Below are 12,267 nucleotides of genomic sequence, written 5' to 3' on the forward strand. Positions count from 1 at the left end.
CAGCGTGTTCGAAAAGTCTCGGGACGGTTTATTATATTTTTAACCATTACATAAAACACTATACATTAGTACACCTATACTACTCATCAAAAATCACTTCTTTAGGAACTGTTGTTTTTTTTATCTCGTAAGGAGGAAGTCGTAAAGGGGTCCTTTTTCACGAATGAAGACCTTTAATTTGATAACCGGATTAACCTCTGCTTTCATTTAAGATTGTTTGCTTACTCCTCATGAGAAAAAATGTCGTTCCCCTTATGAGAGAAAAATGTAAGTTCATTGAAAAATGGATTTGTATTGTAAGATTGGTATACCAATTTTATTACATTGTATACATATAAAATGGTTACAAATATATTAAACAGTACGGGACTTTTCTAACACACTGTATTTTGTAACAAATTCATGGAGCTAGGTTAGATAAACTATTCCTGTATTTTTGACTAACACAAGACTTTGTACTTGTCATTCCCGGTTCTTTTTTGACGAAAGAAAACCATACTGTAATAGGCTACTCTGGAAAAAATAAATTGAAATATTTTCCATATAATTAATTACTGTACGGTACTTCCATGCTGAGATGCTTCAATAATTTCAATAACTTTATATCGTGGTTGATGTTGAGTAATTAATATAACTTGCATTGTGCACAATACAAACAACCAAATGAAAATATCGATTGTTAGATTGTTTTATTCGATATATCGTTTGGTTAGTTAGGTTAGGTTAACCTTACCTAACTAACCAAACGATATATCGATTGATATTTTCGTTCGGTTGTTTGTGCCAACAGATACGGAAGTCCATTAATTCGTGGTCCCACAAGGCTTTTAGATGTCACCATCTCGCCAATATGATCTTTTAGTGTTTCAACATCAAAACATTTAAATTAAAGTACATTAAAAGCCACTTGAAGATATTCAACAAAACATAACAGCTGTCTGTCATACTCGAGTGATAAGCATTTTAACACCAACTCAATGGGCCTAACAGATCACCGGGTTGTTCTACAATTCCAGCCTACACACCTATACGTCATTTGAGAAATTGAAATAAAACCTATGACAGATAAATAATCCAGTATTCAATATATTGGAGGGAAAAAAATAATGTGGACACCATTTTCCAATATTATGATATTTTTAAGTCAGCGTTACGTGATACTATTATAGAAAATACCATTGCTGTACCGTAAAACAAATAACTGGTTAAATAAGGATGTCATCAATTAAAAACCGTACTATCATGGATACGATACTAGGAGGAAATAAAAATTATTGTGTGTCCAGAAAAATGAAATGTATGTATAAGTGCACAGCTGATTGTTACACATATAAATACCCCAGCCAAAGCAAACCTGCATACTAAGCGAATTTCTATTTGCCTGATTTGATTTTCAAAAAAAACAAAAATTTGGAAAACCCCATTAAACTCCATTTCCATGGTCCGATCATGCTGGTTCGCGAAACGTAGGTTTACACGTTTGTACCAAATTGCATCGAAATCGTATCATTTCTGGTCGAGTTATCGTGCTAACGGACATATATAATTAGAACGGATAGTGTTTTTGGCTTCTAGGGACATCAAGAAGAAAAAGTAAATCGGTCCGGGGTCTACAGTAAGTCTTACCATGAGACCTGCGGTAATAGCTTATTCCCTATTATGGGAAATTCGCTAAAACAACTAATTGATGTTTGAACAACTTTGTTGTTATTATTCGTGTCTATAAAACAGCCAAACCTTATATGTACAATTCATTGACCAATTATGTGACAAAAATCCAAATATTGCCAATCAAATTAATGGTTATTATTTTAAACTATTGTATATTTTTTTAACTAACTATTATTTGCGTCAAAATTAATTTTAATGTCTGAAACAGCTACATAACGAAGGCCTAAAATACCAAACTATATATCCAACTACTCTGACTAAAAATTAAGGTTACGAAGCAAGACTAAAATCATGTAAGACTAAAAATTTTCTTAAGCGTGTAGTAAATTAGAAAATAACCAAACATGGATTCAAAAGGGTAATGTCTTGTGTGTATGATTGAGTTTAAGAGCATACAATGTTTCCTGCCATTACCACTAATTTTAAACTCAGTAACCAAACTGCTGGATTTAATCCAAAACCCACCTCAATATGTTTTTATTGGCTACGATCATCTGATTAACTACTGAATAAAGACTATAAATATTTCCCTGGGCTGAAAAAGTCGTAACAAATTATTATTTCAATCTGATACAGTTTGAATTGTTTTTCAAATCATATAATTTGTAGTTACAAGTTCTAACAAAAAATGAATGAGTTTATTTGAAATATATTTAGTTTATGAGAAGAATGCGATTTACCTATGAAAATGTTTTCGGTTGTTTATTTGAACGTTATTACATTAAATTAAATTGCCATTTAATAAATTGTGTTTCTAATGAAGTAATATTTTGTAGTTGTCACAATGTAATAAAAACTATAATATCATATAAACAAAATAGACAGAAATATAATTTGTGATTCTGATGAAAAGTGGGTTTTCAATTCGATTAAATTGAACTCGGCAAGCCTCATGTTTCGATATTTTCCTCTCGTCCAAAAATGTGACGATTTGCTCCCTAGTTGCATATTAACATAACTCTCATATCTTCCCACTGAGAATTGTGTGGGGCCTACTACTCATCTTGCCTCATTTCCATAAATTACTGTATAGCTCAAAGTTTTTATTATATTTCTTCTTCTTTAACTCTATACAATATCCTACACTCATCTCCATTCATACTTGGTTTAAAATGCCTAAATTCGTATGGTCACCTTGTCAGAATCTATATTATCAAAAGAATTTGTTGTATTTTTGTGTGCAGCAAATTGACCCCTATGTATTTGTATAGGCATATTGGGTATCAATTTAAAGCTCTTATCCTCTAGTCGTGCCTTTTGCGGGTTCGGATGATATCTCGTGAAAGACCTTCGTTCTAAAAGCTTTTAAAATTTCAGAGGTTGCGCTGAATTCTGTTGTCAATCATCTGAACTGTTTCTAGTTTACATTTGTTTACATCAAAACAGATGGGCATAATACAATTTTGTTTATAATCCATACGAAAATAGGGTTATTTGTGGTTGGTGATGTTTCAGTGAATTCAAGTAAAATATTTTAATGCTAATTGTATAAAATGCAAAGAAGAGATTTTGTGTTTTTATAGCATGTTTCATTAGTGTTTTAAATTTTACTACGATGCCTCGAAGAGGCACACAATGAAAATAATAGGGCAAGCAATGCAAATAATAGGGCTATGATGGGAAATAATCGTTTTGACCCTTATCAACTATACATCAAATATATCACGGATTTTGAAGTCACGAAGTGACGCAGGCTGCTGGTAAACTATTAAAAGTATTATTCTACAACTCTTACTCTTTTCCTACCACTGTTCAATTCAACAACTCATACATCACATACATAGAATATACACCCCTGTTTCATCAATTCGTTTCCCCTATCTCTCCTACCATATCTACACATTTTACTTTCCTCATTAATGCGTGTCTTTTATACTTTCTACAAATTATCTCCACGTCTTTTTCGTCAACCTTTTCCAAACATGTCATGCAATCTCACTTGATTTTTTTCCCAAATCACTCGTGTTCTCCATTCTACTCCAAACTCAAAGAGACAATCTCCTCAGCGTACCTTTTCCCCATGTCTTTTCCATCAACCCTTTCAAAATATCCCACAATATTTAATTCTTTAACCCCATCACTCTTTTCTCATCTTCTACTTCCAACTAAAGAATCTCAAAATATCTTCAGCGTGACCTCTTCAAAAATTTCCCCAAATAGAAATAAGCTAATTAATGAACAAGTGAATGTTGACTCCAGTTGTACTCTTTCATTTATTTTTACCGACCCTTTCAAAATATTCCACAGCACCTAATTCTTTACCCCCACCACACTTTTCTCACATTCTACTTCAAACTAAAGAATCTCAAAATCTCTTCGATGTGTCTTCTTTTCAAAATCTTTTTCATCAACCCTTTCAAGAACTTCCGCAACATCTTATACTTTTCCCACATATCACGCTTCTCTTACATTCCTACTCCTAAGTCCTACTCTTTACCTCATCTCCATATCTTTTTCATGAACCTTTTCAAAACTTTTTTTCTCATTCTTTCTACCAAGTATTTGACTCCTCCATTACAGTACTTCCCTTGTTCACCTGTCCTTCTCTTCCATCCCTGACTCTCTAGCAGTCCTCTGAATCTCCTCTGTCCTCAGGTGGCGCGGGTGTCCATAAGCGAGTTGGCGCCCTCCAGAGAGAGAGGGGAAGTGACCCGCCTGACGCCCACCATGGAGCACAACAGCTACGTCTACGACACCCGGAACTCCCGGAGCTTCGCCCAGATGACCCGGGAGGCGCTGCCGAGGGCGGAGCACTACCGGGACATCATCCAGGGGAAGCACGCGTGTCGACCGACCTTGGAGGAACTCCACGAGGCCAGGTTCCTGGAGAAGGTAGGCGGATCCTACCCGGAGGATTGGATTTATACAGGGTGACCATAAAAATCGTTTCAGGACTTTGGGAAATAAATCCCCATACTAAAAGGAAGAAAAAAGTTTATGGGAAGGTATGTCCTAAAATGCATATTAACCCAGATATCCGCCATTTTGTTTTTTATACAAAAATATTATTATCTGTGAAGTTTTTTATTCGATGATTATGAAATTTGGTAAAAATGTTAACATACACAAGACCTATAATAGAAAAAATAATAAAGTTGTTCCGATTGTAAATTTCAAAATGGTGGCCGTCTAACTTAAATAACTCAAAAACGGCAAATTCTATGAAAATGTCTAGAATACTTTTTTTAGCAGTTTTAATTTCCTATCAAAGAATACCAAGATCAAAAATATAGGACGAAAGATAACTGAAATATAAAGTTTTTTGTGTAATAATAAGGCAAAAATTAAGGGTTCCCCGACTAACTTTGCCTTCTTTTTACACAAAAAATGTTTTATTTCAGTTATCTTTCGTCCAATATTTTTGATCTTGGTATCGTTTGATAGGAAATTAAAAATGCTAAAAGAAAGTATTCTTGACATTTTTTTCATAGAATTTGCCGTTTTTGAGTTATTTAAGTTAGACGGCCGCCATTTTGAAATTTACAATCGGAACAACTTTGTTATTTTTTCTATTATAGATCTTGTGTATGTTAACATTTTTACCAAATTTCATATTCACCAAATAAAAGACTTCACAGATAATAATATTTTTGTATAAAAAACAAAATGTCGGATATGTGGGTTAATATGCATTTTCGGACGCACCTTCCCATAAACTTTTTTCTTCCTTTTAGTATGGGGATTCATTTCCCAAAGTCCTGAAACGTTTTTTATGGACACCCTGTATTGCATGAATTTTTAGCTGAAATAGCTATGACCAGTTGAAATTGCTTACCTAACTAGTTCAATCCGGAGAAAACTCGTTAGTAAGTAGTTGGTTGGATTGCTCTACAGACCGAGGTTCCCTTAATCGTTGGGCATGGAGGAACTCCTTGTGATAAGTTCGTGAGAAAAGGTAGGGCGTGAGGCTGTGTTGATCTTGTATGAGTTTAGCTGGAGATAGTTTGGAGTAAAGGTCTATCAGAAGTTCGGCGGTTCAAAAGTGTAGCCTTTTGATTTTTTGAAATCTGACTAAGGTTCCCTCAATCATTAGTTTTAGCAATAACTCCTGATGAAGAAATACATAAATACTAAATACTTTCTTTCATATCGAGTACTTGGTTTAAATAGCCCTTTTAAAATACTTGGTGGGAGTAGTATATAGGACATCGATTTTTCACAGGCTCGTTACAAATAAATCAAATATTTAGTTGCTGAAGTTTTCCGCCAAAGAATTCGACAACAGTAACTCATACACTATGAAATAAACACTATGTTTTGACAACCAATATGTTTTGGATGTTGCTATGGCTGCTAAAAACTATACAAAATAGGAGGTTGTCACTTGCGGTTGAAGCAATTTTAATACGGGTATGTGAAAAGGGTTGATTTTACTGTATGTTAAATATTTATTTATGGTTTCAACCACTGTAAATACGATACGTTGCAGCCGGCTCAGCTCTAGGCCCAGAAGTAGATGTCGGGTTTTGGCCCCACCCTATCTGCTCATCTAAAACAATCTAATACAGTGATAATCAATTTTAGAAAGGTTCTTACAAACCAATCCTCGAATTGCTGTCTTAGTTATTATAGCCACTGGTAACAAATTTTCTACCACGAGGAGATACGATAAAAATACGACTGTTGAACAGGTTGAATGTTGGATAAACAACGATTGCAAGTCAGGAAAGTGCAATATTTTAACACCACTTAACTAGAACAGCACCTAGATATTATATTCACGCGTATACTGTAGGCATATACAACTGTAAACATATACAAAATGTTCATACTGTAATATATTTCAATTGGGCACTAATTTCCACAAGACCATACATGCAAATGACTTAAAATATCAAAAATTAAAATGGTAAGAGCTAAAACGCCAACAATGGAAAGAACATGTGTACAAGCCTACGTGTTATTGTTCGTTTTTTTATGTTTTAGCTTGTCTACTTGACATTGATATACTTTATTTTCTCCTCATCTAATATATGCAGTCAAAGGATCGTACTGTTTTTTTCTCGAACGTTTTCTTAAACAGTTACAACGGCTCCGATTCGCACAAACTGACTTACAAAACGCATTTTATACTTTTTGGTAGCCATTTATAAACAAGTCAGTCACAATTATTCAAGTAGGCAAGACAAAACATTACCATATCAAAACAAACTTATAAACATGTTTCATTGTTGGGATTCACAGCTGTTTCAAGACAAACAGGAAATCAGCATGTATACTTTTGCACCATTGCTTTTAGAGAAACGATGTTACAATTTTTTATAGCAAGGATCTTAAGAAAATTCACGAAAACCGTTTTGTATCTCGTACTGTCGGGAGCGGTCGTCTAAGCATTTAACGGACCGCGACGTTATCACTACTCTGTTTGTATTGTTATCGTCTGGTGACTTCGGAAGTGAAATCAGCAATTGTGTTTGTTTTGATTAAACATGTTATCTCTAAGAAGAGGATCTTTTCTCGCAGTTCATAGTATTGTTAGTTTAGTCACTACGATTGTGGAGTGAGAATCCTGTAACGTTCAATAGCACTGATCATTTCCAGTACGATTTTTCCAATGTTAGTCGTTATTTTGTACTAAATCCATCTCAATTTTTATCATTGTGTGTCTGTACACATAGCAAACACCAAACTACTAAACATGTTTGTAGTCCCATTTCGATGCCATATTGCCTTCAAAGTTCCGAGTTTTTCGGCCTTAAAAATATACTGATTGATCTCCATGACAAGAAAAATATAAGTATTGTTTTTGCATTTGCTTTGGTCGCTTTCCTCAAAATCTGCTTTACACACTCATTTAGGGTTCACTCGGTGAAGTAACTAGTTTTGTGCGAATTTCCAGTTTTTGGTCTAATATATTTTGAATTATGAAAATCAGACTGAAACCTATTTTTTTGTAGATACAATACTTACGGTACTTATATTACTCAGAGTATACTTAACATTGGTCTGGCGTGTTTAGTAGTTTTGTCTTTTTTTCATTGATATTATGACAATGCCTTTGTACAAAACTGACATTGTAACATAGTTTTTCACGAGATAAGAAGTTGAAATATGTAAAACTAAATAAACTTAGTGTGATAAGATTGCTTTTGGTGTCGGAATGTGTTTTGCCTAGGATTATCTTCTCATGATGTCCCACATAAGGAAGACATGTGTGAAATAACAAGGAAACATGTTATAAAATATTTTACCGGTGTGTTTTAGCGAATTTTTACTTTATTTATAGACTTGTGTGACAATAATGTACTTCAATATATTTTTTTTTATTTAGCCATTGTTGTAGTGAGGATTGTCTTTCATTGTTGTAAAGGTTCACATATTTTTGAACAGGTGTTACATGTTGCCTTCTCATCAAAATCATGCATCCACTCATTGTAACCTTTGATGTTTGCACTAATTGTTCCAATATCCGTGAATCAGTTAGTTACGTGGGAATTAATAGTCTAGGCCAATTAACCATTTGGCAACTCATAGAATAGTTGTACAGTTAGTTGCAATAAAGTTGTATTCCAGTCTACAGTGTAGGTACTATACTTAGTAATCTCATCGATGAGTAATCTACGATTTTGTAGTTTGGATGATAAAAATACTGATCTTGAGCACTCAGACAAATATCAGAACTAAAACTTTCCAAAATATTTTGTTTGAACTTGCCACTTTCTACGAGAAAACCCAATAAAAATATTATATTAAGTAACATTTTCTGGAAGGGATGTCAGCCAACGCCTCAAGGAAAGGAAAACACAAAATTTGCCATCAACTGGTTACTCTAACCGAAGTTCAGTTCGGTCTGAAAATGTACTAAACACCAAAAGAATTTTTGTAAAATATTTTTTATTTGAGCATGTTCTCTGCAGTCAATAACGTAGACGAGGTAATATATGTTTTTAGCTTAGGCTCACTTATAACTGCATCGTGTAAATTGGAAAGCAAGCATTTTAAAATAGTTCTATTAATAGGGGTAATTGCGTATGCGGACTCTCTGTCGCGAAGGTCCAGTCCGCATACTAGAGTGGACCAGATTGCAGCGTTTAGCATTCAGGATGGGTCCAGGCTATTGGCCAATGAGACAATTGGCCTTGCTCAACCAGTCCCACATTGGGCTGCTAGACAGAGTGACGCGAAAACAAAAATATCTCCCTCAGCACACTCTTGGACTGCCAAGATTCATCCCCTAACTAATTTGTCTTGGTCTAACAAAATCCGTCGTGAAAAATGTCTCCCCCAACCCATTCTTACACTATCAAAACTCTTCCACTAATTAATTTGTCTCCAAAATCCATTGTGAAAAATTTTCCCTCTACCCATCTTTACACTATCAAGACCCAACCACAATTTCATTTGTCTCCAAAATCCGTCGTGAAACATGTCTCCCTCAGCCCATCCTTACACTATCAAAACTCGTCCACTAATTAATTGTCTCCAAAATCCATCGTGAAAAATGTCTCCCCCAACCCATCCTTACTCTATCAAAACTCATCCACTAATTAATTGTCTCCAAAATCCATCGTGAAAAATGTCTCCCTCAACCCATCCTTACACTATTAAAACCCAATTACTAATTAATTTGTCTCCAAAATCCATCGTGAAAAATTTTTCCTCTACCCATCCTTACACCATCAAAACCCATCCACTTATTAATTTGTCTCCAAAATCCAAAATGAAAAAATATCTCTCTCAACCCATCATTACACTATCTAAACTCATTCACTAATTAATTTGTCTCCAAAATCCATCGTGAAATTCCTCCCTCACCCGGGGGTAGGTTAGTTCCGCATTTGCTACCTACACTAATCCGGGTCCCGTAGGGTGGGTTATAATCTGGTAGGTTAGTTCCGCATTTGACGGCTTAAACAATAGATCTCTTGAAATTCTAAAGAGCAGTGAAGCGTACAAAAAAGCCAGTCAACCGAAATAATCCATAAAAATAAGCAAGATCTGAATGAGTTAAAGTTGAAGTAGCATGTTTCAGTGTCTCTAGTTTTGTATCAAAGCTGATGCAGATATTTCTTGCACCGATCCCAGCCAGTCAAATCATTATCAACTCGGTATGTACCATTAAACTGTGTATTGCCAACAACCTGCCCTGTGAAGCCGCAATCTTCAAACTAAAAATCCCACTACACCAGCTGTTGCTTAAATACGTATATGTTACAAAATGCTAATAACTGGTAAACTAAACCTGTCATAGGTAAAAAAACTTTAAACTTTGTAAGCATCTTATAACAAATTAAAAATATAAAACAAAACAACTGCACCTGTTGCTCGAAATCGAGCAGTTTTCTAGTACCGGTACAACAGAAGCTTTATTAAAACTAGTAGTCTTAATTTTCTATGAGTTTAAAAGACCCTACTAAAAGCGTATGCAACTCATGGAAAGACCTACGCTGATAATAACAGTTATAATAAACACGTCTTCTAGTATCATATTTCAGAATCTTGTTAACCCTGTTGGACCTTGTTTTTACTGTTTTCGAAAAATTATTTCCGTCTTACCCATAGCCTAAACCTATACTGATTACAAATTTCAGTCATTTTTCTTAAAGAGATATTATTGTTCATCAAGTATTACTGATATCCTGCACTAACAGTCTGTCACAGTTTAATTTGCTTCGATTGGTTGCTACAATAACATTAATTTTTGAAACGACATAAAATAGATGTTCATAGATTTTTTACATAGCTATTATCACAACTAATCCTAGTGTGTACGGTATCTGTGCAGTATCTTCTATCTATAATATTAAAACGTGATAGGGTTTTTTTATTTCACGATTCTGAATCAACCACTTGACGGATTTTCATGATTTTTGTGTTGAAAGAAAGATAATTTTGAGAACTAGGGAATGTCAAAGCCATAATTTTAGTTTAGGGTTTCAGTTTTTTGGAAATTAAGTTTTAAATTTTAAAAATTCTAGCAGCCGACGCTAACATTATACTCTAGCTTTTGGTATTACAGTATAACAACACTGTAAACATTCCGCGTTTTTCGACACAAATTCAGCTTTTGGATGAAAATGAAATGACATATGTAGAATTGACTTATTTATACTATGTGTAATGATATAACCATTTGATAGGTTTATGCAATCGGTAAGGGAATGAAAGTTTATTTAAATATACATAGTAAAATAATATATGTTTTAATTTATTTTTTTGAGCAGTATTTAAAATATTTAGTTTGTTTTAGTGAAATATAATTAGTTATAACTAACAGCTGGTTGAATAAAAAATATTCTATAGATTTATGAGGTTAGTTTATTTACTCCGAGATTTTGTCATTGATTATAGAAAATCAGTAAGATTCTATAACCATTGCTGTATACGAATCGAAGCTCAGGAATCTTAAAAAAAACTTATGAGAATTATTTTACTATTCGACTTTTTGAGGAAAGGTTGGGGAAATAACAATGATCACATGTTTTAACTCATCTTGGAAGCTTTTTCTTTACTATCATTTTTGAACTGATTAAACTATGCCTGAATTAGTAATAGATACACTATATACAGTTTTAATGGACTGCTCGATTCCCGTACGTAGGACGTAGGACGGGCCAACAACTCGTTACTACTAAAAAGTCAAATCAGTATTATTACTAAGGTAATTTTTGTTAACATTTATGAAACAGGTGCATTTCCTTACATCCCAAACCTAAAATTTGTAGAGTTTGTATCATCAATATTCCGAATTACTTATCGGATACAAGCGTATCCAATCTTTGGATATTCAACTTCAATATGTTCAATATTCATTCTACGTCGGCTTTTAGTGAGGCTAATTACGTTTGTCTAATGAAGTGTAACCCACCTTTGTCAATATAAATGCGGAACTAACCTACCTACTTAAGGGGCCCACCAGATTCAAATGCGGAACTAACCTACCCATTTATGGCCCTAGGGTCATTATCTGCGGAACTAACCTACCACCCCCTCACCCTACCCTTACACTATCAATACCAGCAAACTCAGCTGATCAAAATCCATCCACTATCTCCACTTGTCTCAAAAATCCATCGATGAAACATAAATGTCTCCCAAAAACCATCCTTAGCCAATCCACCAATCCAATTGTCTTCGGAATGCATCGGGAAAACAAACAATATCGTTTTACTATGTCTATTTTGGATTATTTTTGTGGTGTCTATTTTAATTTCGTCCTGGGGGGAATTGGAACTGAATACGTCCCGACAAAAGGTCGTACTTAAGTTATGGCTGTAAATATTTCATTTAGCCTATATTTTTTGTGGATGAAAAAATGGTCAATGTTAAATTACGTTAAGCATATTACTGCAAGTACAAAATTACATAGTCTAATATATTCAATTATTTTTTGGGACTGAGCTTGGGGGCCAAAAACATAATCTATTATACAACTAGCGTATTACTTAAAAGTACGTAGATTTACCATTTAGCAGAGAGAAAAAATCGCGCAGTTCATTAATCAACACAATTAAGATTTTTTTAAACTAGATTACGATAGCCCACTAGATCCCTAGATTTAAACTAGATGCCTGTAATTTTCGATGGTGGTTGATTTAAAATACAGAAAATTGGTAAAACATTGGAATCGGTGATGAACATTGAGTCGATTCTAGT

General features: G+C 34.2%; 1 protein-coding gene across 3 annotated transcripts in view; it reads left to right on the forward strand.

Moving 5' to 3' along the window:
- Nucleotides 1–12,267, forward strand: part of LOC129003220 (bumetanide-sensitive sodium-(potassium)-chloride cotransporter-like) — a 49,858-nt gene that overhangs the window by 2,286 nt on the left and 35,305 nt on the right. For all 3 annotated transcript variants that reach the window (XM_054431507.1, XM_054431509.1, XM_054431508.1), the window contains exon 2: nt 4,267–4,503. In XM_054431507.1, coding sequence (XP_054287482.1) covers nt 4,267–4,503 — 237 coding nt within the window. The remainder of the gene's footprint in view (nt 1–4,266; nt 4,504–12,267) is intronic.

Source organism: Macrosteles quadrilineatus, unplaced genomic scaffold (assembly GCF_028750875.1).
Source record: "Macrosteles quadrilineatus isolate MER2022 unplaced genomic scaffold, UCM_ALF_1.0 Scaffold_9__3_contigs__length_116548681, whole genome shotgun sequence".
Taxonomy (NCBI): Eukaryota; Metazoa; Arthropoda; class Insecta; order Hemiptera; family Cicadellidae; genus Macrosteles; species Macrosteles quadrilineatus.